Below are 26,725 nucleotides of genomic sequence, written 5' to 3' on the forward strand. Positions count from 1 at the left end.
GGCCTGATGTTAAACCATGCTGTTACTGAGTTACTATTATTTGCAGGTCAGAGAGCTGCAAGAGGTTTGGCCTTCAAGGCACCACACTGTCCCCTCTAGGAAGAGGGGTGAAGTACAAAAACATTCTACCATGCCTCACAGAGAAATTAATTTTACCTATAATTACTGTTATGACAAGGCTGCTTGTTCCACCTTGACTTCTTAAACAACCGCACTGCAACTCATACCGGTCTTCTGTTTAGAGCAACTCCTACCTCTCCCTGACCCTTCCCTGCCTCTAACGTAACCACACGAGCGTTGCAGCTCGCATATCTTTCCATAGGCCTTTATTAATACGGAGTATCTGCGGGGAAACAGGATCTGACTCACTCTGCAGCAGCTGCTCCTGCTGCTCACTTCCCCACCTGAAACAACACTCCCCTGTTTCAAAAGTCGCCTCCATCACCGCAGCAGCCAGCTCCAACATCACCAGCGCGATGCTGTGCTGCCCTTCTAAGGGACCGAACATTCTCGGCTGCTCCCCACGAAAGAAATTCCTGAACAATATCTTTTCATACTGCAAACGTACCTTGGTTTTGTGCTGTCTCACTCCTTTTCTGAGTCTCAGTGGGGAGTATCCAGCCAGTGTGAGTCTTTTTAAAAATTGATTCCTTATCCATATTTGGGAATTTGTGCTGGGCACTAGCTGGTACGAGGCATGTTCTTCCCACAGTGCACTTTGGGACTTGTAGTTCCCAAAAAGGAATGTTGTTTTCCAAATTGCAAACGCCAAGCAACAGAAACAGAAGTCCGAAACGCCTTTACCTCAGCCTTCGCTTAGCTGCTGGGCCCTTCCTTTTACGATGTTTCTGTGCTGTGTTTTTGCCTTAATCAGCCTGAATCCTCCAGGAACTTCTTCCACAGTTAACGGCACAGCGTGCAAGCCCCTTGCATGCACTGCTGTGCGAACGCCGCTGCTGCGAGGGGCAGGTGCATGGGCCTGACTCCTGGAAACAGCTACTTATAGTTACGATCAAGTTTTTAATCATACTCCCCACGCTTTCTTCCCTGCTTCCAACACTGAAATGGCATAAAACTCCCCTTTAGAAGATGTATTTCACTTTTTAACACGTTCTGCATGAGCATATTTTATTTTTGTAATTAAATAATCATAGCGGGGGGTCAGCATCACAAAATACATAAATCCTGCCTCTCCTGTAGAGAGCCATTTTTGAAGACAGTTTGCGCTGACTGCCGTAATTACCGTGTAACCAAGACACCCTATTGTTTTTAAATAACCGAGGAAGAACGTGAATCGTTGCCTGTGGGGTACTGATGGAGACGCCGTCGCTACGCCCGGACTCCGGTTCCTCCAACAGCTTAATTCCGTGGGCGCGGGGTGACTGAGGAAAAGGCCCCGGAGGAAGAGGAGGCCGGGAGAGGAAGGCGCCCATCATCCCGCCCAGGAGCCAGCTGCCCAGCCGTGCCGCCGGAGCAGCGCTCTCCCTTCTCCACCCGCCCCGAACCCCTTCTGCCGCCGCCCGGCCGTGGCGAGGAAAAGCCGCAGGAGCGCGGCCGCGCTGCCCGGCTCCGACGCGGCCTCCGCCGGGGCTCGGCGCGGAGACGCCTGGGGCTGGGCTGACGCCCGGCGGCCGCGGGGGGAACGGCAGCGGCCGCGGCCGAGCTCTGCCCCGCCTGCTACCGGGGGCAGCCGAGGCGGAGAGCGCCGGCTTGGCCCCTTCCCCTCGGCAGCCACACGAGCGAGAAGCCGAAGGGGTTTTTGGCAGGGAGCGGCACCGAGCCCCGTCCCGGCACGGCTGAAAGCGTCGTGACCCCGCAGCCTGCGGACGCAGCTCCCCGGAGGCGCCGCTCTTAACCACTAATCCTGGCAGAGGCAGCTCTGCCGCCGCCCCGACTGCCGGCGGGACGGGCCCCGGGGAAGCCAGGGCCCCGGGGAGCCGCCGCGCCTGCGCCCCAGCGGCCCTCCCTCCCCGCTCCCCCTCGCCGCCGCTCGGCTGCGCGGCCCGCCGGCCCGCGGGGCGGGGAGAAGATGTCCGCCGGGGCGGCCCTTCCGCTGCCGGGAGGCGGCGGGGTGAGGGTTCCCTCACGGCCTTCCGGGGCCGCGGGAGGCCGCGCTGCTGCCGCTGCCTGCCCGAGCGGAGCGGAGCGGAGCGGGGCCCGGTGGCGCGGTGGCGGCGCTGGAGCCGGAGCCGGGCGGGCGGCGGGCGGTGGGGCCCGGGGAGGCCGGCGGCAGCCCTCCCGCCAGCTCCCCCCCCGCCGCCGCCGCCATGAGAGGCGAGCCCCTGGCCTGGCCCCCGGTCTCGGCCCAGGCGGCCTCGCTTCTGGAGGAGGCGGCCGACCTGCTGGTGCTGCACCGCGACTTCGCAGCCGCCGTGGAGAGGTGTGAGGCGGGCTGCGACAGCCTGGGCCCCGGCAGCGGCCCCGGCAGCGGCCCCGAGAGGTGCGAGCGGGCGCCGGGGGTGCGGAGCCGGGGCGGGGCGGCGCTGGGAAGCGGCTCGGTGTCGCATCAGCCTCAGGCTGGCTTCTGACTGCGGGCCGTGCCTGCCCTGTGTGGGGTTTTATTTTTGTTAGTAGAGGGCTTTTGGGGTTTCATAAACTGGTTTGTGGGTTTGGGGTTTTTTTTGGGGGGTGGGGGTAGGAACCTCCTAGGTCCGAATATAAATATTATCTGTATGAATGGCAGTAGCACCAATGGTCCTTGCTGTGGGTTTGCTTAGCTTTTTCTTAATTATCCAAATTAACGGAGGGTGGCGCTTGTTGCTAAAAAGCGAGTTAGTAACCATTTAAAACCCAGCTTGGCTTTGGCTGCTATTTCATAATGCCCTGTGTATATTTACACATTTCATATGAAGGAATCCGCGCGTGTTTGAGGGAAGCGAGGTGTGCCTAGGAGCCTTCCTCGCGTCCTCCTAGAGACACAGACTCAGTGCATCTTCTCGGGGGGTTGAATTTGCCTTTTTGTTGGGGGTGAGGAGAGGGTTAAGGAGTGGAAGCAGCTGCCAGAGAACTGTAGAGTACCTAGGCTAGGCTGCAGCTCACTGGAAGGGATAGAGGAGAAACGTGGTTCTAAGAAGCACTTATTTAGGTGTCTCTTCATTACCAGTTCTGCAGAAGTGAAATGCTCCCTTTGTGTTGTGGGAATTCAGGCGCTGGCTGAGATGAACCGGTGGAGAGAAGTTCTGTCTTGGGTCCTACAGTATTACCATGTCCCCGAACATCTGCCTCCAAAAGTTCTGGAGCTGTGGTGAGTTTCTGTCTGTGGCCGTCAGGTACGCAGGGCTTGTGTTAGTTAGGTTTAACCGCAGGCCAGGCTTGAATATTGTGTGATATTTTCATCTTGCGCAGTGTAAGCGAGGATGAAAGCAGAACCTGGGACAGACCTGTTCACGACCTGTGTGTGCTGCAGCATGCTGGCAGGCCAGCAGATTGCTTTATGGTGATAAAGTACAAAAGGAGTGATGCTGAGAAAGTAACATCAGTGGCTGCACCTGTTGTCCACCTCAGAAGTCTCTGTGTTTCAAGTGTAGACCCTGATATATGCCTTCACAATAGCTGCTTGTGATTGCAACTTTTACAAAGACTTAGTGTTTTCTAATATTTATTTCTTCTGTTTCAGTATCCTGTTATACAGCAAAGTGAGAGAGCCCCAGGTGATGCTGGAGGTTGGCAGTAGCTGGCTGAGTGACCAAAATAATAAGAGCCTCCCTGAGTATGGTTCATTGCTGGAGCTCTATCTGTTGCATGTGTTGCTCCCGCTTGGCCGGTTTGAGGGGGCAGAAGAGCTTGTACGCAGCTGTGATGTTTTTGACAGCGAGCAGCAGCTAGCATTTCTCAGGACTATTTGTGAAAGTCGATGTCAGTGGACTCAACGGGAAGAGATGCACTTGGCTGCTGAAGAGCAGCAAGATGCAGCAACAGAAACTGTTTTGGGTAGGCTTTCCCTCTGTTGTTTGTTCTCCTCTTCTTTTTTATAATTTTATTTCAAGTTACTTGGTCCCTTACTAACAAAGGGTAGCAAGTATTAACTATGTATTAAGAATATTGTCATGACAAACCAGCCATAAGGAAGTACTGTTGTGTACCACAGAAGGAAATGGAAGACTTGGTGATCCGTTTACTGACAATTACAAAGCATATATAGTCTCTGCTGATGTCAAGAGATGCGAAGTATTTTCGAGGTTCAAAAGCACTTCAGAATAATTTTTTTTTTTTTTTAAGGTACAAAAGGGAAACGAAAACTACCTAGCAATCCTTTAAGAGTACATTTTGTTGGCTCTGTGTACTCTCTGCTTCATCTCCATTTAGTCTAGTCCATGTAGAACAATGCATGTCTGGCATTTAAAGTACTGCTCCTCCTCCAGAAGTGTAAATCACTTGACATTATCTCGCAGGAGAGAAGTTGGCACTACTGTGGTATAAGATCATATTATACTAAAGTAGATGCCTGAAAAAAGGTATAATGAATTGTATTACAAAACTGTACTGTTTCTCTGTTCCCTATTATAAAAAAACTGCAACCCAACTCTCATGCAATCAAACTAAGAACAGTCTTACTTTAGTATCTTAGTTTCTTATCTGTATCTATGTGATTACTTTTTTCACTTTACTTTACCCTAACAGCCTTTCTGTTCTTGTATTCTAGGTGCTCTGTCCCAAAAGCTCTTGACCACGTTGACATTGCTACGTAGAGCACTGAGGTCCATGTCAAGCCACTTCTATTTACTTCCTTACAAAAAGATGCTCTTGGCTACTTTTCTGCTGTACCTGGTTGTGGTGAGATTAGACCCAGGTACAGTATTAAGATTTCCATTTTTTTAAATTGTGTTATGGTTACAGAGAAGAAAATAGTTGCTTTTAATAGATTTGGTCTGTGTAAATGTCTCGTCTTTGGAGACACAAAAACGGGGTGTCTAGGAACTTAGTGTTGGGCTTGTTTCTAATGTTTCCAGTTGCAATCCATGTAGAAAGATGTAGCTCTACAAAAGCCAGTTTTCTGAAAAAGTTATTCCATCGTCAGCTCTTTCCAACAGACAAGGTACAGACTGTGAGAGGCAGGCTGAGCTGTGCTAGACTCAGCCTCTGCCTCCGTCAACTTGAGGTGCTATAAGGTGAATGTCTCCTGGAAGCGTGATTGCCTGAGAGGCTGTCCTGTCAGGGAAGTGGAGAGTTGCCCAGGGCAGCAACGTAGTCACGCATTTGATCTGCTTATGCTGGAGTTTCACTAGTGGTGGCTGCTGCTGTCACTGAAGAATGGGCTGATCCCATGACGTAGAGGTGGCAGCTGGGGCGTGGAGGGGGTGGGATGGTTGTTCCCCCTTCTGCTGGGTGACAGGTGCTCCGTAGCTATTTTGCAAATAGTCCATTGGGAAATACTGAAGGTGGCTTGCTAGGGATGGGAGCAGTGCCCTGAGTGAAGGACCAAGTACTGAACCGAACAGAAGGAAGTAAGATGACTAGGTTTCGACTAACTCTAGTTGGGATTAGTTCTTCCTTAATATGTTTAGTGTATCTTAGTTTTACCTTTTACAATGAAAGGCTCTTCTGCTTTTTGTTTTGTTCTGCAGCTTCTCCCACGTCACTGCCATTCATTTACAAACTGGTCCAGCTCTTCAGACAGGCTTGGGCAGCTGTATTCTCTCCAATCCATAGGCCTCCAATTCAAGACTAAGTGTCTTCCGCCACAGAACACGTTTTTCTCTGATGCTGTAAAAGTGTCAGCTTGTCCTGAGTACGTTACCAGGCTCTTCAAGGACTGTTGAAATCAGTGTCCTAATTGAGATGACCACCTGTGAAGTCCTGCATGACGATACCTTCGTTTCTTCAGACAGGGAATGGTGGTGTATGAATTTTGAAACCACGCCAAGTATTTCTGCCATTTTGCTTGGCTCTACAGCACCATTCTGTCCAACAGCAGGGTAAAGCCACTCCTTCCGTAATCTACAACTTGAGTAAGAATCCTCCTTTTCAAACACTTTACTTTGGATGTAGCTCTTGAGTGAGGGTTGTGTAGCCAGTTATGAACTCTGGAAGGTTTCATCCTTGCAAATGGTGGGCAGTTCTCTGACCAGGTGAAATAAGTGTTCCTGGAGGCATGACTGTAAAAGGCAACAGAGTACCAATAACTAGGGGAATATTCTCTTTTGCCTGAAGACATCTGAAAAGCCCAGTTCCTGCAGCATGGGATTTAGGACAAGCATGTGGAAGAAAAACACTGGAGAAAGTGAAGCCTGTTACATTTTGAAGGCCATGGTTTTTCTTGTGACTGATGCCTCCTTATAAGGGGGTTTTGATTTTAGTCATATTTAAGCCAGAAAGCCAAGGTGGTGGGCCACAAAGACTATTGTGCTGCACCTACTCTTCTTAAATGCAAATTACAGCACTTTGTGCTTGCCTGATGCATAGTAATTTTTAGGAGTACGTGGTGGTGGTGAGGAAATAGACTTATTTTTTTAAACTATATTCTATATTATTGTCTAGTTGAACAACTGAAGTTGTTGCATTGTTTTACTCTTTCCCTACCTCTTGCTTTGTTTATGTAGATGTCAAAAAGTCTCCATATGTCTAGAATTGCCCCTCCTGCCCCCAATATCTAAAGTCTTGGGTTACATGGGAGCCATTTAGCCATGCTCTATCATTCAGAACAAAAGTTTATTAATAGGTAGAAAGAGATACTTCTCTGAGATCCCAAAACTTTCCCCAATCTGTGGCAAGAAAATAATTATCCTTGCAGAAGATCTGTTGCCAGACTGACCCCATTTCCAACCACTTGGGGCACAAATTGGAGGTTTGGTGTAGAACATCCATTTCTTCTCCATCCATCCACCTGTTGGCGTTTGACAAAGGGTAAATTCCAAAGGAGAGAGCATTGACCTACTTAAATATTGCTTTCACTGGAGCAAACTGTTGTGTGCTGGAGAGGACAAGTTAAAGGCAAGGAGCCTTCATGGCAGACAAGTAGCCCGCCGTTCCAGCATCTGTGTCAAAAGGACTGACTGACATCAGCCCAAACTACAAAACGTTGAACAAAGCAGCCTTTCTGGTGGGCAGATTCTATCCAACACACCAAACCTGTGAAAAGTAGCCAATATAGATCCCAGTGGGGTGTCTTACAACAGTAGTCCCCTTCAGGTTGTTCCTTTGTCTCTAGCAATAGCCATACACTGAGGTGGTGGCTATTTCTGTTTTCTTACTACAGATAGCAGCCTGTTGGTGCCTTCAAACTGTGTGCAATCTGTTGCTTTGCTATCTACCGGAAAGCTTTGAAAACAGTCTGCATCTTCACTGCTAAACATAGTTCTGTGTCTATTTATTCTTGAATTATCCCAATAGAGAAATTCTCCAACATTAGTGTCAGATAAACTGGGGCAAGTCATGAATGCAGTAATGACCTTGTCTAGTTGTCTCAAGCGTAAAAACCAAAACAATTCCATATCCCTTCCCAAAGTTTTTGTCTCTGCTAGGACTTTACACCAGGATAAGTAGCACACAATGCTTCACCATATTAAAAAGTTATTTCTTATATGCTCTGTGCACTTAGGGAAGAGCTGCTCTTGGTATTGCTAGCTGGTTCTTGTAATCCAACTATAAGTATAGTTACAACTCTGCAACCAGCAGTTGATGGGAAACCAGGGAGAGCAAAACACAGAAGTTCTGTCTGGAGTTGAGCTCTTTCAAGAAATGACTAGGTTGTGTCTACTGACCCCCTACTTTGCAAGGCCTCACTTTAAGTCCTTTGTAAGCCAGTTAATGAAATAGCAAACTTCACTCAGAAATCAGGCCAAATTCCCACCAAATTGGATGTTTAGGTAACAACCATTTTTTGCTCTAGTTTTCTATTAACTTTTTTAGTTAGAAGGCAGAGATGCAATTTTGGAGGTTGGGACCAGTGGTCTGAGGAGGCCATACATTATGTTTAGAATGCTGTTAAATGTCATAGCCACTCGTTCACCAGGACTTTAATGTTCAACTTAATTTTAAATGTAGATTGGCAACCTTGACTTTTTTTGAGTACTACTGATTTTGCATTTGTATTGTATTTAATTCATCATGAGAGGGCAAGAAGGCAGAAACAAGCTACTGGGGTTTTTTTGCAATTAATACTAAAACTGCAATATTTAATTTTCACAATAAAGTGACTACTGATTTACTTCTTTGTAGAGTTGCTTATTTGTGCTGTGATTATGAAAACTTTTGCATTTAATGTATCGATACTCTGCAGTTTTCAAATAATTTTCGGAAATGTTTCGCTACATGTCCTCATTATACAGGTATATTTGAATTAAGTAGAGGACTTGTTCAATATGAATCTGACAAGATCTAATCAACTGATGATGTTGGTAGGGTATAAGTCTGCATTTGCATAGGAGTTCAGAGAGTGGTAATTACTTTCTGTGAAAGATACAGCATTTTTTTTTTTTTTTTAAATATGTAAGTGTCTCAGTGTACCTTGGGATGGCCAAGACCAGTTCTGCCAAGAATAAAGTACCTGGTATTTATCTTTAGCTGTGTTTTTCTCTGCACTGTTATTTTATCATGGAGGAAAAAGACATAGCCATGGGGATCCTACTGTTTAAGCCTTGTCAGAGAGAATGTGTGCGTGTGCCGTGTGTATGTGAATTTTCTGCTAGTCATTCCAGATATAAGAGCAAATTACAGTTCTGCTTTTTTGTTTTGCCATCTTCTTGCTAGATGCAAAAAACTTGTATTGGCCCATATCGTAGGCAGCTGAAAGGCTGAAGAACAGTTGTGTATAATCAGATGAACAGAGGTCACAAAGATGAGGAATGGCTGGCAGAAAGATGAGGTTTGGTGCCTTAGCACCAGGAGACGAGATAATCCCATGTACCTTGTGATCAAATAGTTAAGTGGAATTCCTTGCAGTTCAACTTGTTCCCCAACTCATTTCAATCAGTGGAACTTGGGCAAGTTAAATCCATGTCCACCATTCATCTGCAGTCACTTGTGTCAGAAAGATGCCATATAAAATGATGCCACCTTTTGAAAGTGTAAATGAAGAAATTCTGAAATGGTTAATAATCTTTTAAATGAGTTATCAGTAGCATATTCACCAGTTGTTAGAGTTTTAAGGAAGGAAACTAGTTATTAGGCGCTCTGTATGTGTTAAAATTCTGGTTACTAATACCAGTTGTAATTTTTTTGGTTTTTTTAAAACCAAGGTTTAGCTTGGAGAATTAACTAGGAAGACTTGCTTAAGAACAGACTTTAGGGCTGGGTCCTGTACATAGGTGAAAGCAGGCTGCTGGTGTAATGGGTGAGCGGGTGGAATGGGACGGTTGCCTGGGAGAGATGATGACCGCTCCTGCCTACACCGCGATGCTGCGGGGCCCCTGCCAGCAAGGTGTGGATGCCCTGCCGCCTTGCGCCAGGCTGCTCATGCAACAGTAGAAACATCAGTAATGGAAGCTGCTGATACCAATCAAGAAAGGGTGCATGCAGGAGAAACCATGAAAAGAAAAAGAAAAGAATCATAGAATCATTTAGGTTGGAAAAGACCTGTAAGATCATCCAGTCCAGCCATTAACCTAACACTACCAAGTCTACCACTAAACAGATTAAAGGGAGAGGAATAATTCTGTGATAGCTTTTCTTTTCTGGAGCAGGCGTGCCTTTACATTCATGCAAACTTATTCCAGAAAGAGAAGACTAATCTTCCACCAGGGAAGAGTTTTCCTACTTCTTTTAATGCAGATTTTCTGATGCAAAATCCCTGAATCGTCGTAACTATCATTAAATATGTCATGTAAGATGCCCATCCTTTTGAGTTTTGTCCTCCAAAGTAGTTGTAACAGTTACCTGTATCAGAAAATGTTGATTTTGCTGCTGTGTATAGACAGTGCAGAAATGCTCACTGGTGGCTACTGGACAGTGTACAGAGGTCTCTTCTTATATTTTACAAATCTCTGAATCAGATTATTGTATGAGATGATGAGCAATGAGTTTGGCCTTCTGTTTGCCCCCAATCTGGTCAAGATCTGAGTGAAGGTAGGAAGGTTGAAGTGACTTTTTTTGCTTCATTTTGGGGGCAACAAATGTTGCTCACAGTGTACAAGCAAACTATTGTATTAGCTTCTTGGTAAATAAATTTAGACTCCAATATGTACAGCAACATTTGTGTTAATACCTGTATTATAAGGGAAGTCATATGCAGAAAAAGGATGGGGTTGGAACTTACTTTTCTTTTTTGGGTAGAAGCTACTTTGGATGTACTTTGAATACAGTATGTTTAACCCTGTATTAACGGCCTGTTCCTACTGGCTTGTGAGTATTAAAATTAAGAGCAAAGAAACATGGACATTTCCCTCAATACTCCATCAGACTAGATGGGAATCATCTGCTAAAAGATTCATATTCAAATATACCATGCCCAACAAGAGTGTTTTTGAGAAAACCCTTTAACTTCACGGTGCTTGGGAGTCTGCATAGCAATCTACAGAAGGAGACACTTCTTTTCCTTTTAGAATATATTATATTTTGTGTTTCAGATTTCTGTTATTAAACTATGTGCATGACAGTAATAAACACTTTAGAAACTGGTTATTGACTGAACAGCCACAATTACAGAAGTGTGTGAGTGAGAAGGATTTCTCAGGAGATTAATTTAGTCTAACATGTAAAGAATACCAAGTCCTCTGAGTATCAAGTTAACTCTTCACATGTTAAATTGAATTAAAAGTACCCAGAGAATGGGCTGAAACAATCAGTGGTTGAAATTAATTAAGGTACTAAAGGCACTTTAATTCTAGTTCCTTTAATTTCTACAAACCTGTTTTCCAGCTGTCCAACGCACTTGTTCAACAGAAGGTTGAGAGATCAGAAGATACTTCATTCCCTTTGCTTTATATATCAATAAGGCAGCATAGCTGTGTCTTGTCCCAGGTAACTGGACTTGCCTCATATTCCTTGGCTGGGACCTAGTGTTGTTTATTTTGTGTACCTATACACAGTTTTTCTATCTGTATGGGCTTATGTGCACTTACACGTAGATCCCGTGTACTGTACACCATGTGTAGGCATGGCTGCAAATCTCTAGCTGTTGTGATTATTGTTTATTTCTACGCACAGCAAAATACTTTTCTTCCTGTTTGCAAGTAAGTGTCAGAATATTTTCCGTTAATTCCAGTCTTGTGGAAAATTTTGTAATCATTGGTTGATTTGGGGTTTCAGGTAAGATCAGCTTATAGACTCTTAGGATATTCACTAATTCTTTTCACTATTTCCCTTGTCCTCCGCTTTCAGCATGAGTGCATCTCTGTTGACATTGGCCAAGCCAGAGTTCAAATTGGCAACGCATGTTGGGAACGCTTCTGTCTGGAGCACAGCATTCAGCCAAATGGCACCTTCATCGACCAACCCAGCAATGATGACTCTTTTGCCACATTCTTCAGAGAGACCAGCTCTAGAAAATTCATACCCCGTGCTATTATGGTGGACTTGGAGCGAACTGTAATAGATCGGTATAGAACTAATCTTGGAAAATAGAAATTAACTAACTCTTCTGGGTGCCAAAGTTCAGATCACTGAATAGCAGGACAATGCTGTTACCATTACAGATGATCCTAACATGCAGGCAAAACGTACAGATTTTAAGTTTTTAATAACAGGTATTACTAAAAGCTCTGTTACTCTTAATGAAAAGATGAAAACTGGACTGCACTCTGTCGTGGGTGCTCTACTAATAATTAAGAAAATCAGAAGTGTACTATTGTTTAAACCTCCACTGGCTGTAAGTACAATTTAGCTTTCTTAAAGAGAATCCTTTCTGGTCTTTTTTTGTGGTGATATTTTTCCTTTGCTAACTGATGGGAAACGCTTTCCTCACATTCAGATGTAACAGAGGAGCATGAAGAATCAGACAACAGAAGTGTCCTGACAGATTTTCAGGGGAAACCACTGTTTTACTCTCGCAAATCTCCTCTTTTTCCGGTCATTCCCCTGAAGGTTCTGATGGATCTTCATCTGATCAGTATATAGAGCTGAAATTTTACCACAGCATGGCACAGCCCTCATATGATAAACGAATTAATTTGTATCATACAGCAACTTACACTTGGAGCAGAGTCCACAATTTTTTTCAAAATTGAGAACATCTCAGATGATACTCCTCACCTCTGTACTTTGTTTTTCAACATACAGATATTCCATACCATTTTCTGCCAACATAAAATGCTCCATTTGTTTTGCAAACATTATCACCCTTGGTGAATTATCTCTTCTAAGCTTATGCTTTTTCTCTCTTGTTCAGATAAGGTGCAGACTGGCACCTACCAGCAGCTTCTCCATCCAGAACAGCTGATCACTGGAAGATGCAGCAAACAATTATGCACGTGGCCACTACTCTGTTGGCAAAGACAAAATTGACATGGCATTAGATTGTATCTGCAAGCTGGTATGCACTGTTACGTTGGAAGCAAGACCTTAGGGGGGTGGGAGGGGAAATAAACACCACAAACTTTTTTTTTATAGTGGCTCTTGTTTTGCTTTTACTATTGTCATTGGCTCAGAACATAGAAATGCAGGTCCTGGATGTCCCATCTTAATTTTCATATGAATGGAAGACTAAAATGGAAAATCTCAAATATTGCTATAGCATTATTATTGTGATAAAAAAAATCAATATTGCTCTACTGATACTCTAGCCTGAGATTTACAAGGGAAAACAGACAAGGAGAATTTTCTGGGACAACTGCTGACTTTTGTGCTGTGCACTGGCTGTGGGTGTTGCTGTCTCTATTTGAGAGTGTAAAGATAGGTTCACTTACTCTTTCACCTTCTCTTTTGCTTTCTAGACTGATGCCTGTTCTGGGCTGCAAGGATTCCTGATCTTCCACAGCTTTGGTGGGGGTACCGGCTCTGGCTTTACCTCCTTACTGATGGAACGCCTCTCTGTGGATTACGGAAAGAAATCCAAACTGGAGTTTGCCATCTACCCAGCCCCTCAGGTCTCCACCGCTGTGGTGGAGCCCTACAATTCCATCCTCACCACGCACACCACCCTGGAGCACTCGGACTGCGCCTTCATGGTGGACAATGAGGCCATCTACGATATCTGCTGCCGAAAGCTGGACATCGAGCGCCCCACGTACACTAACCTCAACCGCCTCATCAGTCAGATCGTCTCCTCCATCACCGCCTCGCTGCGCTTCGACGGTGCCCTCAACGTGGATCTGACGGAGTTCCAGACAAACCTGGTGCCCTACCCGCGCATCCACTTCCCCTTAGTGACCTACGCCCCCATCATCTCCTCTGACAGAGCATATCACGAGCAGCTCTCGGTGGCTGAAATCACCAACGCCTGCTTTGAGCCCAACAACCAGATGGTGAAGTGTGACCCAAGACATGGGAAGTACATGGCCTGCTGCATGCTCTACCGTGGCGACGTAGTTCCCAAAGACGTCAACGTAGCAATTGCTGCCATCAAGACCAAGAGAACCATCCAGTTTGTTGACTGGTGTCCAACAGGCTTCAAGGTGAGTACAGCTGCCCTGAGTTTCTCTTTAATGTTTAAAGGGCAAGTTCAGTCTAGTGGAAAACTTGTATTCAAAGTTTTACATGTTGCATGTTTTCCCCTTGTGAGAAGGAGGAACATAAGAAAGATGCGTGTGTATAAAATGTGCCTTTTCTCCTTCGGACATCCCATGGACACAGACTCCTAAATATTTATGTAAGTGGAAGCATATACAGTATTTCTATATTCAGCAACAGGAGAATGTAAACCCTATAAAACTTAAAGAAATTGCATTTTAGAAGAAAGATCAAGATAAGGCTTATACTCCGAAGACACAGAGCCACTTGAGAGTGTCCTTCATGGGATTTAAAAAAACAAACCAACCAAACACAAAAATCCCGAAAGTTATCAATAATATATTGTTGGCAAGTGAAACATTTCTACATCTCCACAAAGAGAGATTTTTTTCATTGTCCCCCATTTTTACATGTGTACTGACATAATTTTGTAAGTTTTTCTTCATTTAGTGTCCAGTTCTGGTTGGTCTCCCTTTGTTTTTTTTCCTTGAGTGAGGGTAAGGAATTGACTTATGCACAAAAAAGTAGTTTGAATGACATTAAACTTAACACTGATGTGATTTGGGGTTTTCCCTACCTCTTTTCCTCCCCCCACCAATGGTTTTACAGTTTTCTTACTCTGTATATTGTCTAATTTCATCCCTTCTCTCATAAATCTTTTTATTCCTCCATCTTTTTTATTGTTATTTGCAGGTTGGGATCAGCTATCAGCCCCCTACAGTTACACCAGGAGGAGACCTAGCCCAGGTTGAGTGAGCAGTCTGCATGCTGAGCAACACCACAGCCATTGCAGAGGCTTGGGCAAGGCTCGACCACAAGTTTGATCTGATGTACGCCAAGAGAGCTTTTGTGCACTGGTACGTGGGTGAAGGCATGGAGGAAGGAGAGTTCGCAGAGGCCCGAGAGGACCTGGCTGCCCTGGAGAAAGACTATGAAGAAGTGGGAACTGACTCATTTGAAGAAGAAAATGAGGGAGAGGAATCTCAAAATTCACTCTGCCCTTTTCTGTGCATAAGATCGTCTCTATGTCTCTTTTTTTCATGTCAGTGCATTTCTGCTTGCCTCACACAGACCAAATCCATTGCCATCTTAGTAGACTGTAAAGACGATGAGTTCTCCACTATGAGATCACAAGACAGTAAATGCAGGATATATGACCAGCTAATCAGTAGTCACTTTGCCTCAGAGGGTGACAGGCTTCATATTTTTTGCTAATATATCCTGAAAGGATGCCTGTCATCTATACTGTCGTTTATTCAATACAAAGATACAGTCATGTAGCTGTAATATTACTTGAGGAACTCATGCTTCAAAACGTCCCGCATAATTGCTACAGACACTACGTAAGGAGAAGTAACCTACAGTGCTCAGTCTTTAATTCATACTAATTGGAAACATGTTTGTAAAGCTGTAAGATGCACTCTATTGGTGCCAAGAACATACAGCTTGTCCTGGTGCCCTTGATTCTACAGAATCCACAGTGCCAGCTGGTTAGAAGGTGTGATTTTGCCAGCTGCCATGAGGAGGGGCACAATTCAGGTGCCCTTAGCTTCAGCAGAAGTTTAGAGCGCACTATGCTTGTGCAATCATAACTGGATTGGTCTGGAGGTGCAAGTATGCTGACAGTTCTGTTGTAACTGCTAAATGAACAACATCTGTGGCAGAGTTAAGGGCCTTGAAATGACCAGCTTGTGGCATGCAGGACAGAAGTATTACCAGCTCCGTCAGACTTACTGAGATCACAATAAATCAGAACCATGACAAAAAATGTGTGTGATAGGTATAGGTGGGATGCCTAAGAACACCAACTATGACTTCACAGCTTAAGTCTTCATAAGGTATATTTTTTTGTATTCCCATTGTTTTAGAATTTTAGAACAATATATTGTTAAAGCATGCAGGCAGGTGGCCAGCCATGGCCTGAGGTTAAACTGATGGGATAACAACTGTTGGATGTTGCAGATAATGGAACAGGAAAAGTGGCTGGCCTGTGTCTAACGTAATGAGGTAATGGCAGGAGAAGCTGCCGGGTGCTACATACAGTGAAAAGGGAGTTTTGGGGACCCCCGCCTTGAGTGGAAGATATCAACAGAAAGTGAAGGGGGTGTTGGCTTGCTGGGGGTACTAAGTAAAGCTGAAATTACCAAATAAAGGTGTAAAATTAGCAGAACAGGGCCACTGGTGAAAAAGGGGAGGGGGTGTGTCTATTTAGGAGGGGGAGGAAGCTAGAGAAAGGTAATAGAAGGCAAAGAAAATTATGTCCATTTGGGGGTACCTGTCGAGCAGCCCTGTGCTTGAACAATGCCTGCAGCAAGACGATAAGCCTGTTGTGCTGACCTTGCCACGTGCATCCAACTTGCTTATGAGATCATTGCTGTCATCTGGAAGGTTTCCCTTAACGCTGATGAAGGGGAGACACCCTGGAGACCAAATATATACCACTGTTTATTTAATGCTGGATTTATTATTGATCTTTTGTAAATTTCTTTAAAAAAAAAATCCATGTTTTCACTGGCATACAACTCCAGCAGGGCTACAGAAATGCATTATGTTTTGCCCAAACTGTGGAGGAGTGTTGTCCACTTTCTGGTAAATCTGTATTAAGTTTGCTAAAAGATCATAAAGAAAAGCAGGCACATCCAGAAACATTGCTGATGTAGTTTGTCTTTTTATCTGCAAAATGAACGGCTGATCTTTCTATTAGAAACTGTAGTTCTGAACTTGCTATATTAGGGGAGATAATTCTGCAAGTCCCGATCTAATACAACTTTTAGCAAATATAGAGAAATTTTGTATGTGACAATTCTTACCAAAAAGGAGATAACTCTTTTGAAACTGTATCCCAAAATGTACTTAATTTTTCTTTATTTAAAAGTAATTTTAAAAATACATAGTACAGTTCTCTGTTTCAGGGATAATGCCTGAAAGCCAGTATTTTATCAATATAGCAGTTTTATGTGGGTACTGAAATACTAGACTTTAGGATTTCAGAAATACCTGAAACGAGATGCTGTCAATTCTCCCAGTAGGTGGCAACAGAATGACAGAATGTAGCTTTACACGGGACACAGGGAAGAATTTATATCTTCATTCACCTAACATAAGAAGGTATTTTAATGTGTGGGAAATGCAAAGACTTTCACACACCAAATTAAAAATGAAAGAGGTTTTTGTACGATCACCAAAGAACTTCTTAGGAGTGCACTGTTTTGTCAGATGGCACATTACTGTTCTAAAATAATCCACAATTCTGCCACTGTTGGTGAGTCACTTAGGTAACTAGTCTGTAGGGGGTGGTGTACATCTGGCAGGAGATAAAGAAGGTAACTGTCCTTCATTTGCCTGTTGGCGTATTTTGATCTCTAGTCAGAACAGAACTGACAGATCACAGGACTTAGTGGTTCTCTTGGCCTAAGATCTGGTGGACAGTACTTCTAGATATTAAAAAATGCTAGTTTCAGAGATGTGTCTGTTTTTAAACAGAGAAAAAGGTTTTAGGTTTTGTATGGCCATGTTAAGGGTTTTTTTTAAATCCCTCTAAGAGGCTGATTTTCATAGTGTCATAAACAATTGGAGATAATAACTCACAACTCCTCTGCTCTGTTGCATTGCTCTGGAGGGCACCTATGGCACCGCACCCTGGCCATGTGCACATGAGAAGCCCTCTGAGAATGTCCAGACCCTCCCAGTCACACGCAGGCTGCGCATCACCCCGAGGAGCATGGGCTATTAACAAGCCCTCTGGCAGTACCAGCAAAGCCACTCTAGCACTCATGCCAAATTCACTTATTAGCACACCTCAGGACTCCACGGCAGAGCTTTTTTATAATCAGCCCTATTTAGCTCTCATCATCTACCAGTGTTGCAAGGTAAAAGCTGAAGTGGGCAGACCTCGACCAGGCTGCTGGGCTACCAACCTTCCCCATGCAGGGCATGTCTCAAGCCTGTTCCATGCAGGACAGAGAGGTTGAGTGACTGCCCCTACAAGCTTGCCATCTGCCCACACAGGTTCAATGCCAGCATCAAGCAAGATGATTTTCTTTCCAAGAATCCCAGCCCAGGCCGTATCTGCCTCATGTCTTTGCAGAGTAGAGCCTAGAGGCTGACTCTGGAGTCAACAAAACTCACTGGTACCTGGGAGCACAGTCCCACACTGTGATTTCAGGTTACCCTCTAAATCCAGACTGAGGGTTTTCTGCCTAAGCAGTCTACAACACAGGTGGACGAAGCAATGTAAGGAAACCTCATTGTTGTGGTTTAGCCCCAGCCAGCAGCTAAGCACCACGCAGCAGCTCGCTCACTCCCCCTGCCCCGATGGGATGGGGGAGAGAATTGGAGGAGTAAGAGTGAGAAACACTCCTGGGTTGAGATAAGAACAGTTTAATAATTGAAATAAAGTAAAATAGTAATGATAATAATAACAATATAATAATGATAATAACAATATACAAAGCAAGTGATGCACAATGCAATTGCTCACCACCCACCGACCAATGCCCAGCCAGTCACCAAGCAGTGATTGCTGCCCCCCAGCCAACTCCTCCCAGTTTCTATACTGAGCATGATGTCATATGGTATGGAATAGCCCTTTGGTCAGTTTGGGTCAGCTGTCCTGGCTGTGCCCCCTCCCAGCTTCTTGTGTAACTGGCAGAGCATGGGAAGCTGAAAAGTCCTTGACTAGTATAAACACTACTTACCAACAACTAAACCATCCGTGTGTTATCAACATTCTTCTCTCCTACTAAATCCAAAACACAGCACTATGCCAGCTACTACAAAGAAAATTAACTCTATCCCAGCTGAAACCAGGACAATCAGGAAAAATTAAGCCTATGCCAAAGTAAATGTGAGTTTATAAAAAAACCTGGTATGAACTACTTCACACTGTTCAAATGTAAGCATTAGTTAAAGAAGAAGATCCTTAGATGCTGGTTGCCAACAGTGGCGGAACAATCTATTAATATAATCATGTCAAAGTAGACTAACCTGAAATTTAGGAATTGTGTATTTAAATTTCTACTGATTAAACATCATAATAAACAGTATGTTTCTAAAGTCTGGGGATACATAATACTCAGATTCAAGCAATTAAGTGTGCCTTCCTCTTTCTTACCTAGGAGTTGCAAACACGAGGATTTCTCCACTGAGAGAAGATGCTGCTTTCCAATGCTGAGCTAGTACAGAAGAAGCAAACAATAAAATGGTGGAGGCAACTACCCCAGTTTGGTGAGAACCTTTGCGTGATGCCTCCAGCTATTTCTTGCAATAAGCACCACAATGAGACTCAAAATTTCTTTCTGTGTTTGGACAGACAAGTTAGACTCTGTACTGAATACTGCCCCACACTGCTGACAGCCCAGATGACTGTACACAGACAGGGAAGCAACAGAAGTAAATTGAAACTTTAATAGAGAGGCAGCTGGAGTAAGGACAGAAAGAAGCCAGGACAGCATTTAAGAGACCTGGTAGAGCACACTTCAGAATGGTAATTATATTTACTTTCCAGTTCTCTATTTTTGGTTTTTCTTCTACCCTTTTTCATTCATTTGCTTTCTTACACCTTCTTGGTCTTCTGTATTGGAATTTAGGAGTGATTTTCACCTATACATGTACGTGTGGCAGAACAGGGAATTGGGATGGTGTATGTCGTGTAGGTGATCTATATGGATAATACTCAGTTGCTAGAAGGTATAGCGTACGACGTGTTACATGGCCACGCTCAGATTTAATAAGCACGCCCAACCAGGGCGGGACGAAATTTGAAATCTGGGGTATATCTGAGCCCTGCCTGTCTGGATGAATTTGCATACGCGGGGTGGCGGGGAGGGCAGGGGGCAGCGATGCAGCGGGCAGAACTGCAGAGCCTCTGACCTGCTCCCCACCGCATTGTGACACTGAAGCGCGGCAGCAGGTGCCGGGTGCTGAGCCCAGGCTGCCTCCCGCCCCGCAGCCCAGAGCCGGGCTCCTGCAAAGACCTGCCACCGCTGGTCCGAAAGGGAAGGAAACACCACTGGAGACACCATGGTAAGGGGGGATGTGGGAACACCAGTCATACGGGGACCGGGAGGACCGTGGGTGAGGGAAGGCAGGGGGATCTGCCGTTGTTATCAGTGGTTTGTGCCACAAAACCCTGATCTCACGCACCGATGACCCCGTAAGAGGATGGGGAAGGAGTGTCAGAAAATCTCACTGGAGCTGTAAGGCATAGTGAACCAAAGTTTTCTTCAAGGGGTCTCTAATTAGTGGAATTATAAGATAAATTAGATCTGGACTCAGCTTTTTAGTACTCTCTGTTGTGACTATATTTTCTCAGCACAGGTTCATTTTCATATGGGATAATTTTTTTTAGAAATAAAAAAGTTACTCACCTTTGTGCCTGTTTTAAATTAATTTAGCCCCAGTGGCTGTACTGTTCATAGCTATACAGTGTATACATGTGTGTTTCTGGAGTGCATGAATCTTTTTATAAGTGTATGCGTTTAAGTAATTAAAAAAGGCCCTTCATTTTTAAGATTTGGGGTTTTATTATAAATTTGTAGAAATCTCTCAAAACCTCTTAGAATGTGAAAAATCCACTTCACCTTATACCCCAATTTATGTCTAGCACTGAGTCTTATTTTGGTGCAGACAACTGTTATTTTCTGCCAGTACAGCTGCAGGTCCAAAATGAGAGCACTCATTTTGCAGGCAAGATACACACTTCCACAGGCTCCCCATGCCTTAAGGCAGACCTAGGGTAGTGAGCATGTTTCAGGAATATCTGGGAATATCTGGAAGACTAAGTCTGCCTTTGTACAGTAAATACTTAAACCAGGTAGTATCCTGGTTTTTTAATAGAATCAAAGCTGTCCCAGGTTTAGTTTCACAAAGGACGTGGTCCTTTCTCCTGTCTCTTAGTAAATAAAAGGTCAGGTCTACAATCTGTAAGACAGGTCCTGGTACTTTAGTGATGGGATGTGAAACATGAGTTTGGAGTAAGGTCCAAATCTAAATACCATGTAGAGATCAGTTTACTCTGCCTGTGACTCTGAAGAAGGCCCACTCTCTTCCCTATTAAAAGTCCGATATCTATTTTAAAGCTGTTTACCATGCAAAATTAGAAATCTATTTGTTATTGCCTTCTCTCCTTGTCAGAATATTTCCAAATTACCGCTGCGGTAGGAGAAGATGGGAGTTGACAGCAGGAGTTGCAACAAGAGGCCAGGCTCAAAAGGCAGGGTTGAGATACTGCGTCAAACCAGCACAGCTGAAAGATCAGTCTAAAAGGAAAGGAAACGATTCTGCAGTCTTCAACTATAGTCCTATACTATGCTCTACAATATTAACTTTCTAAGGCAACATTCACTAGTTCCATCTGTGAAAAAACAGACCAATTCCTCTACTGATCTGAGGAACAGAGCAAAGCAGCTCTTTAGGTTCCAAGTATTGCTTGACTTGTAATTGTAGTTTTGCTCGAAAATATATTCTTTGAAAAAGTCACCTGTCCTCATTGCTCTGTTTAAAAGGAAGAAGCTTTTTTTGCCCCCTTGCTGCCAGGCTTACAGATTCACACTGGGATTTAAAAGAAAAGCAGGAGCCTGTCCTGTGCAAAATCAGCATTAATTAAATTCTCTAAGCCCAAATATGCCTTCAGTGTCTCCTGAGTAATCCTTCAGATTGCAACTCCACTGCAACATACCATCACTCAAATAACTTAGATACTTTTGCACAACTCAATTGAGAAAAACAGTGTTGTGCAAGTACACTTGAGAGCATGTTACACACACTGCTGCATATGCATTTGCAGAGTCAGCAATTTAGAAATGAGTACTGAAAAGAAATAATACATGTCATTGAATGAAATATTTAAATTGACTTTCCATATTCATTTGAACTTCTGAGGATGACTAACTGGAGCAATGGTGACTTCTAAAATTCCACTTGCTTCTGAAAAAATATCTTTAGTTGTGTTTCCAAAATGTAAATGTATGTCAGTTGTGAAGAAAACACTGCTCCAGAGATGCTGCTGGTCACACATTCTGCCTGAGGATTTAGTTTTGGGGGAAGATGCATTTCACTCGCAGGTCACAGGATGATTTTGGAGGGTAAACAGTTACAGAATTTAAAAAAAAAAAAAAAAAAGTTAACTGGCCAAATCTCATATTAAGTAATTGTATATCTCCAAATGAGACATTACAAAATAAAAATGAGCAAGGACGATTCTCTGGCCTTGATGCCAAGTAGCATGGCCTGCTTCATATTTAGGCATTGAATTCTCTTTCCCTCTCCAAAGCTAGGCAGTGATCAGTGAGCTGCTCATGGGAAACCATTCTTGACAATGAGTTGTATTCAGGATGGTGCCCAAGCATTGTCTGGAAAAGTATGAACTGGCACAAGCCAAAACTGTGCCAGAGAGTGTGCTCATTATCCATCAACACAGGTGATCACAGGCCAGTGTTCAGTACTATGACCTCACTCTTTCTTACTTCCTAGTATACACAGGGCCACTGGGATCACAAAGACAGAGCTCAGAAGACTATAATTACAACTGCTCCAAAGCAGAGACTGAAGCTGAAAAACTCCACGTGTCTGAAACCACTCTCTCCTTACAAAACTGCCTTTCACTACACCTAGTGTTGTAATCATCTGGACTAACTCAGAAGTATTTGCTTTATAATTCTATTTCTGAACTTACGAAATCCAGCACCAGGTCCTTCATACTCCAAGTGTAAAGGATTTTGGAGCAATTGGCACCTGCCTATTTTAGTCTGGTGTTACATATGTTGTTTTCTTTTCATTAAAGTCCCTGGCTACCACAGGAACTATGCTCAAAATTATGCAAATAAACATGCTATATTGCAATGACACTGCCTGAATACGCAGTGGACCTGCAATGTAAAATTCATAGCTGCTCAGGAGCTTGAAGGAATATTTGTTTCAACCAACAGAATCTGAAATAACTTCCTGAGGTGAATATTGCTTAAAGCAGTTCTTCCAAGTTTCCACTCTGGCCTGCTATCAGAGGGTAAAAGGATCAAAAGACATTGCCTGTCTTGGGTTACATAAGGTTGAAGGATACCACATGGCTGTGTCAGGTTCCAGCCAGGAGTAAAAATAAACTAAACTGGGATGTGTTCCTCAGCAGAGCCAATCCATAGGAGGAAAGGTGGGCTTTGTGTAACTGAATTTTTTTTTTCCTGCCTGTTCTCATGTACCCATATATTACAGCACAAAGATCTCAATTTTTTAAAGAACTGTCCTAGTATCTGGTGTGTATATGTACAGTCTCATTGTGATCACGGGGTTGAAGAACCGAATGAAATGCTGACAGCGACAATTCACCATTTTTTGGAAAAGCAATACACTGGGAAAAAGTAACCATTAGGAATAAGGAGGACTAACGTGCAGTGTTTTTTCTCACCCTGTCTCTGTTCTCTCCCCTTAGCGTGAGTGCATCTCTATTCATGTTGGCCAGGCTGGAGTTCAGATAGGAAATGCATGCTGGGAACTCTTCTGCCTGGAGCATGGCATTCAGCCAGATGGCACCTTCAAGGATCTGCATGATAAACTCAACTATGATGACTCTTTTACCACATTTTTCAATGAAACAGTCACTGGGAAGCATGTGCCACGAGCTGTAATGGTGGACTTGGAACCAACTGTAGTAGGTCAGTATAGAAATAAACCTGGAAAATGGAAAAGAGCTTACTCTTCCTAATATCACCGTGGTGTGCCACCAGTCTCCACTGGTACAAAGCAGCATACCTTTTGTATCTTGGTCTACCACTAGATAGCATAAAATTAATTTTCTTGTAACACAGAATGCTAGATTCTGTCAAGACTCAATTATCTCCATAGGTGTTATAAACATAGGAACAGCAGGATCCTCAGCAGTTTAATAGCTAGTACACATGGTTTGTATAACTTCTCTTCGCACAAACATTTAACTTTTGGTTTTGTTTATCGTGACCTTTTTTGCCATTTGAATTCTGCTTTTCTCTGATCCAGATCCAAAGTGGGAGCCTGACAGTTTCCCTCCAGAAATAGAAGAATTTCTAAAAATTGAGGCACCTGGGGGAACCTGATTTTCTTCACACTTTTCTTCTGGTGACTTGTGCTCTTGTTGTACAGGCTGCACAACTGAGAAGTTCTGGAGAAGACAAATTCTGTGGCTGGATACAAGTCATACCATAAATCAACAGAATGCAACAATTTAAAAATGTTTAGGAAACAGTTTTCCTTTCTCTGTCAGCATCTGTTTTTTGCGGTCATGACCTCCAGTGACTGAAAGCTTGCATCAATGCCAACAGCAACCAGAACTTGTTGGCAATGGAGCACAGCCATGCAGCTTCTCACAATTTCTCTTTCTTGTTCAGATGAAGTACGGGCTGGCACTTTCCGGGAACTTTTTCATCCAGAACAGCTGATCACTGGAAAGGAAGATGCAGCTAACAACTATGCCCGTGGCCACTACACCATTGGCAAAGAAAGCATTGATATGGTGCTTGATCGTGTCCGTAAACTGGTAAGTCCCAGTAGTTTTGAAACAGCGGTTTGGATTCTGCAGAAGAAAGAAGTATAGAACAGATAGCTTGTTAACTACAGATGAGACCAATGGTTCAGAAAAGAGATTGCAAGGCATACAGAGGCGTCATTACCAATCCAAGAGAGAGAAGCCCAGTAGTACACTACCCAGCTGTATGCCTTCAGATACTCTTAAAAAGTAGTTCTGCATATGTAATTCTTCATTAATAGCACAGCCCTGGAGCACCAATACTGATATAGAAGGGTGGATTAGGCAGTTCTACATTGCTGGTTTCAGCTAGACTAACTAAAAGAAGTGTGAAGATCAGAGGGAGAAGCACCACAGATAAGAGTTCAATTTCTATGTCAAAAGTTGAGCCAGTGAAGGAAGGAAAGGATAGGATTATCACCATCCCTTACTCAAGAAAACCAGTCATGAAAGCGATGCTGTATATTGCTGATGACTGCTCTCACCTTCAGCTCAGAATAAGCTCATGTAGTAGATGACATCTTTTCATTCTTCTTCAGACCCCATTCTGTCACCTTCTCTTTTGCTTTCTAGACTGATGCCTGTTCTGGGCTGCAAGGATTCCTGATCTTCCACAGCTTTGGTGGGGGTACCGGCTCTGGCTTTACCTCCTTACTGATGGAACGCCTCTCTGTGGATTACGGAAAGAAATCCAAACTGGAGTTTGCCATCTACCCAGCCCCTCAGGTCTCCACCGCTGTGGTGGAGCCCTACAATTCCATCCTCACCACGCACACCACGCTGGAGCACTCGGACTGCGCCTTCATGGTGGACAATGAGGCCATCTACGATATCTGCCGCCGAAAGCTGGACATCGAGCGCCCCACGTACACTAACCTCAACCGCCTCATCAGTCAGATCGTCTCCTCCATCACCGCCTCGCTGCGCTTCGACGGTGCCCTCAACGTGGATCTGACGGAGTTCCAGACAAACCTGGTGCCCTACCCGCGCATCCACTTCCCCTTAGTGACCTACGCCCCCATCATCTCCTCTGACAGAGCATATCACGAGCAGCTCTCGGTGGCTGAAATCACCAACGCCTGCTTTGAGCCCAACAACCAGATGGTGAAGTGTGACCCAAGACATGGGAAGTACATGGCCTGCTGCATGCTCTACCGTGGCGACGTAGTTCCCAAAGACGTCAACGTAGCAATTGCTGCCATCAAGACCAAGAGAACCATCCAGTTTGTTGACTGGTGTCCAACAGGCTTCAAGGTGAGTACAGCTGCCCTGAGTTTCTCTTTAATGTTTAAAGGGCAAGTTCAGTCTAGTGGAAAACTTGTATTCAAAGTTTTACATGTTGCATGTTTTCCCCTTGTGAGAAGGAGGAACATAAGAAAGATGCGTGTGTGTAAAATGTGCCTTTTCTCCTTCGGACATCCCATGGACACAGACTCCTAAATATTTATGTAAGTGGAAATCTGAAGTGTATATGAGTTAAAATCTAAAGAAGTATTAATTTCAGACCTGAATTTTGAAAAAGCCAGTGAGAATTCCCTCTGCAGCATCATCTAAAACTAATGAAATACCAAAACCACTACAATTAATAAAGGAAATGCTGATACTAGGGAATCTGCCAGTTAACATGCTCATCCAGAAATATTATATGGCCTCTCCCCACTGGCTACATAGCAATGCTGGGAAACATAATTTCAATAATAATACAGACATTAGCAGCGGAAAAACATTTGTCATACACAGAGCTGGTTTAAGAATGAAAACTTTTAACTGGGAACCAACTTTCTGTATTAGTTTCTATAGAGTATCTTGGTGTTCAGTGTTGAGTAGCTGTTAAGAAAGCTAAGAAGTTGCCAGTGTACATTAAACAGAAGAATAATACAGACATTAAAATGACCATGTATCATACTGTTTATGACATTATTATTTTTTATGACATTTGCTATGTGGTAGTTTTGATAGTGGCACCACTCTACCCCAGCATCTGTAACTTTACTCACTTTTTTTTAGCTCTTTGACTGCTTTCTGCTCTTGCCTTTTTACAATCTTCCCTTATATTCCTGTTTCCAGGTTGGTATTAACTATCAGCCCCCTACAGTAGTTCCTGGCGGAGACCTAGCCCAAGTTCAGCGAGCAGTCTGCATGCTGAGCAACACCACAGCCATTGCAGAGGCTTGGGCAAGGCTTGACCACAAGTTCGATCTGATGTACGCCAAGAGAGCTTTTGTGCACTGGTACGTGGGTGAAGGCATGGAGGAAGGAGAGTTCGCAGAGGCCCGAGAGGACCTGGCTGCCCTGGAGAAAGACTATGAAGAAGTGGGAACTGACTCATTTGAAGAAGAAAATGGTGGGGAGGAATTTTAAAATACACTTTGTTCCTAGTGAGCACACAATCGTCTCTGTATCACTGTATTGCACATGTGTACCATTAGGTCACCTTTTTTGTATGTAATACAGAGAAATTTAGGAGGGGTCATATAGAGACATCTTTTATTCCATAAATCACAGGTAAGTTGTCCTGTAAGATGCGATCAGTGGTAGTAATGCCCCATCACTTTCAGCAGTGCAAAAAGAGTTGCTCTTCTTCCTTGCACATTTAATGTAAGTCTCTTCAAGCTCTAATACACAAGCTAAAACCACTACAATTCAATATACGCAAGCTTACAATGGAGCACAGTGAATCAGTAGAGTTTT

General features: G+C 44.0%; 3 protein-coding genes across 3 annotated transcripts; all 3 read left to right on the forward strand.

Annotated features, from left to right (window-relative positions):
- The first annotated feature begins 2,252 nt into the window (after positions 1 to 2,252).
- On the forward strand, positions 2,253 to 8,320 carry PEX26 (peroxisomal biogenesis factor 26). The gene is made up of 5 exons (XM_075707096.1): positions 2,253 to 2,440; positions 3,104 to 3,244; positions 3,617 to 3,930; positions 4,643 to 4,789; positions 5,565 to 8,320. The coding sequence occupies exons 1-5, from the start codon at positions 2,268 to 2,270 to the stop codon at positions 5,666 to 5,668; spliced, it is 879 nt and encodes a 292-aa protein (XP_075563211.1). The 5' UTR covers positions 2,253 to 2,267; the 3' UTR covers positions 5,669 to 8,320.
- Positions 8,321 to 9,284: 964 nt separating this feature from the next.
- LOC142593165 (tubulin alpha-2 chain-like) lies at positions 9,285 to 14,757 on the forward strand. Its single transcript, XM_075706778.1, is given in 7 exon segments — positions 9,285 to 9,470; positions 11,260 to 11,474; positions 11,635 to 11,743; positions 12,238 to 12,317; positions 12,319 to 12,406; positions 12,807 to 13,487; positions 14,236 to 14,757. Coding segments are annotated over 7 exon segments (1,881 nt in total).
- A 4,238-nt stretch (positions 14,758 to 18,995) lies between these two features.
- On the forward strand, positions 18,996 to 26,395 carry LOC104036461 (tubulin alpha-8 chain). Its single transcript, XM_075705515.1, has 5 exons — positions 18,996 to 19,027; positions 22,967 to 23,189; positions 23,898 to 24,046; positions 24,608 to 25,288; positions 26,102 to 26,395. Exons 1-5 carry the CDS (start codon positions 19,025 to 19,027, stop codon positions 26,393 to 26,395), a joined length of 1,350 nt encoding a protein of 449 aa, XP_075561630.1. The 5' UTR covers positions 18,996 to 19,024.
- The last annotated feature ends 330 nt before the right edge of the window (positions 26,396 to 26,725 follow it).

This window comes from Pelecanus crispus, chromosome 1 (genome assembly GCF_030463565.1).
Source record: "Pelecanus crispus isolate bPelCri1 chromosome 1, bPelCri1.pri, whole genome shotgun sequence".
Taxonomy (NCBI): domain Eukaryota; kingdom Metazoa; phylum Chordata; class Aves; order Pelecaniformes; family Pelecanidae; genus Pelecanus; species Pelecanus crispus.

Excerpts from the sequence above, each read along its gene's own strand:
- PEX26 (XM_075707096.1), top strand. The coding sequence starts at position 2,268 with ATGAGAGGCGAGCCCCTGGCCTGGCCCCCGGTCTCGGCCCAGGCGGCC. Across the intron at positions 2,441-3,103 it reads CCCGGCAGCGGCCCCGAGAG|TTCTGCAGAAGTGAAATGCT; the intron begins GTGCGAGCGGGC and ends CTTCATTACCAG. Across the intron at positions 3,931-4,642 it reads AGCAACAGAAACTGTTTTGG|GTGCTCTGTCCCAAAAGCTC; the intron begins GTAGGCTTTCCC and ends CTTGTATTCTAG.
- LOC104036461 (XM_075705515.1), top strand. Across the intron at positions 23,190-23,897 it reads CTTGGAACCAACTGTAGTAG|ATGAAGTACGGGCTGGCACT; the intron begins GTCAGTATAGAA and ends TTTCTTGTTCAG. Across the intron at positions 25,289-26,101 it reads GGTGTCCAACAGGCTTCAAG|GTTGGTATTAACTATCAGCC; the intron begins GTGAGTACAGCT and ends TCCTGTTTCCAG.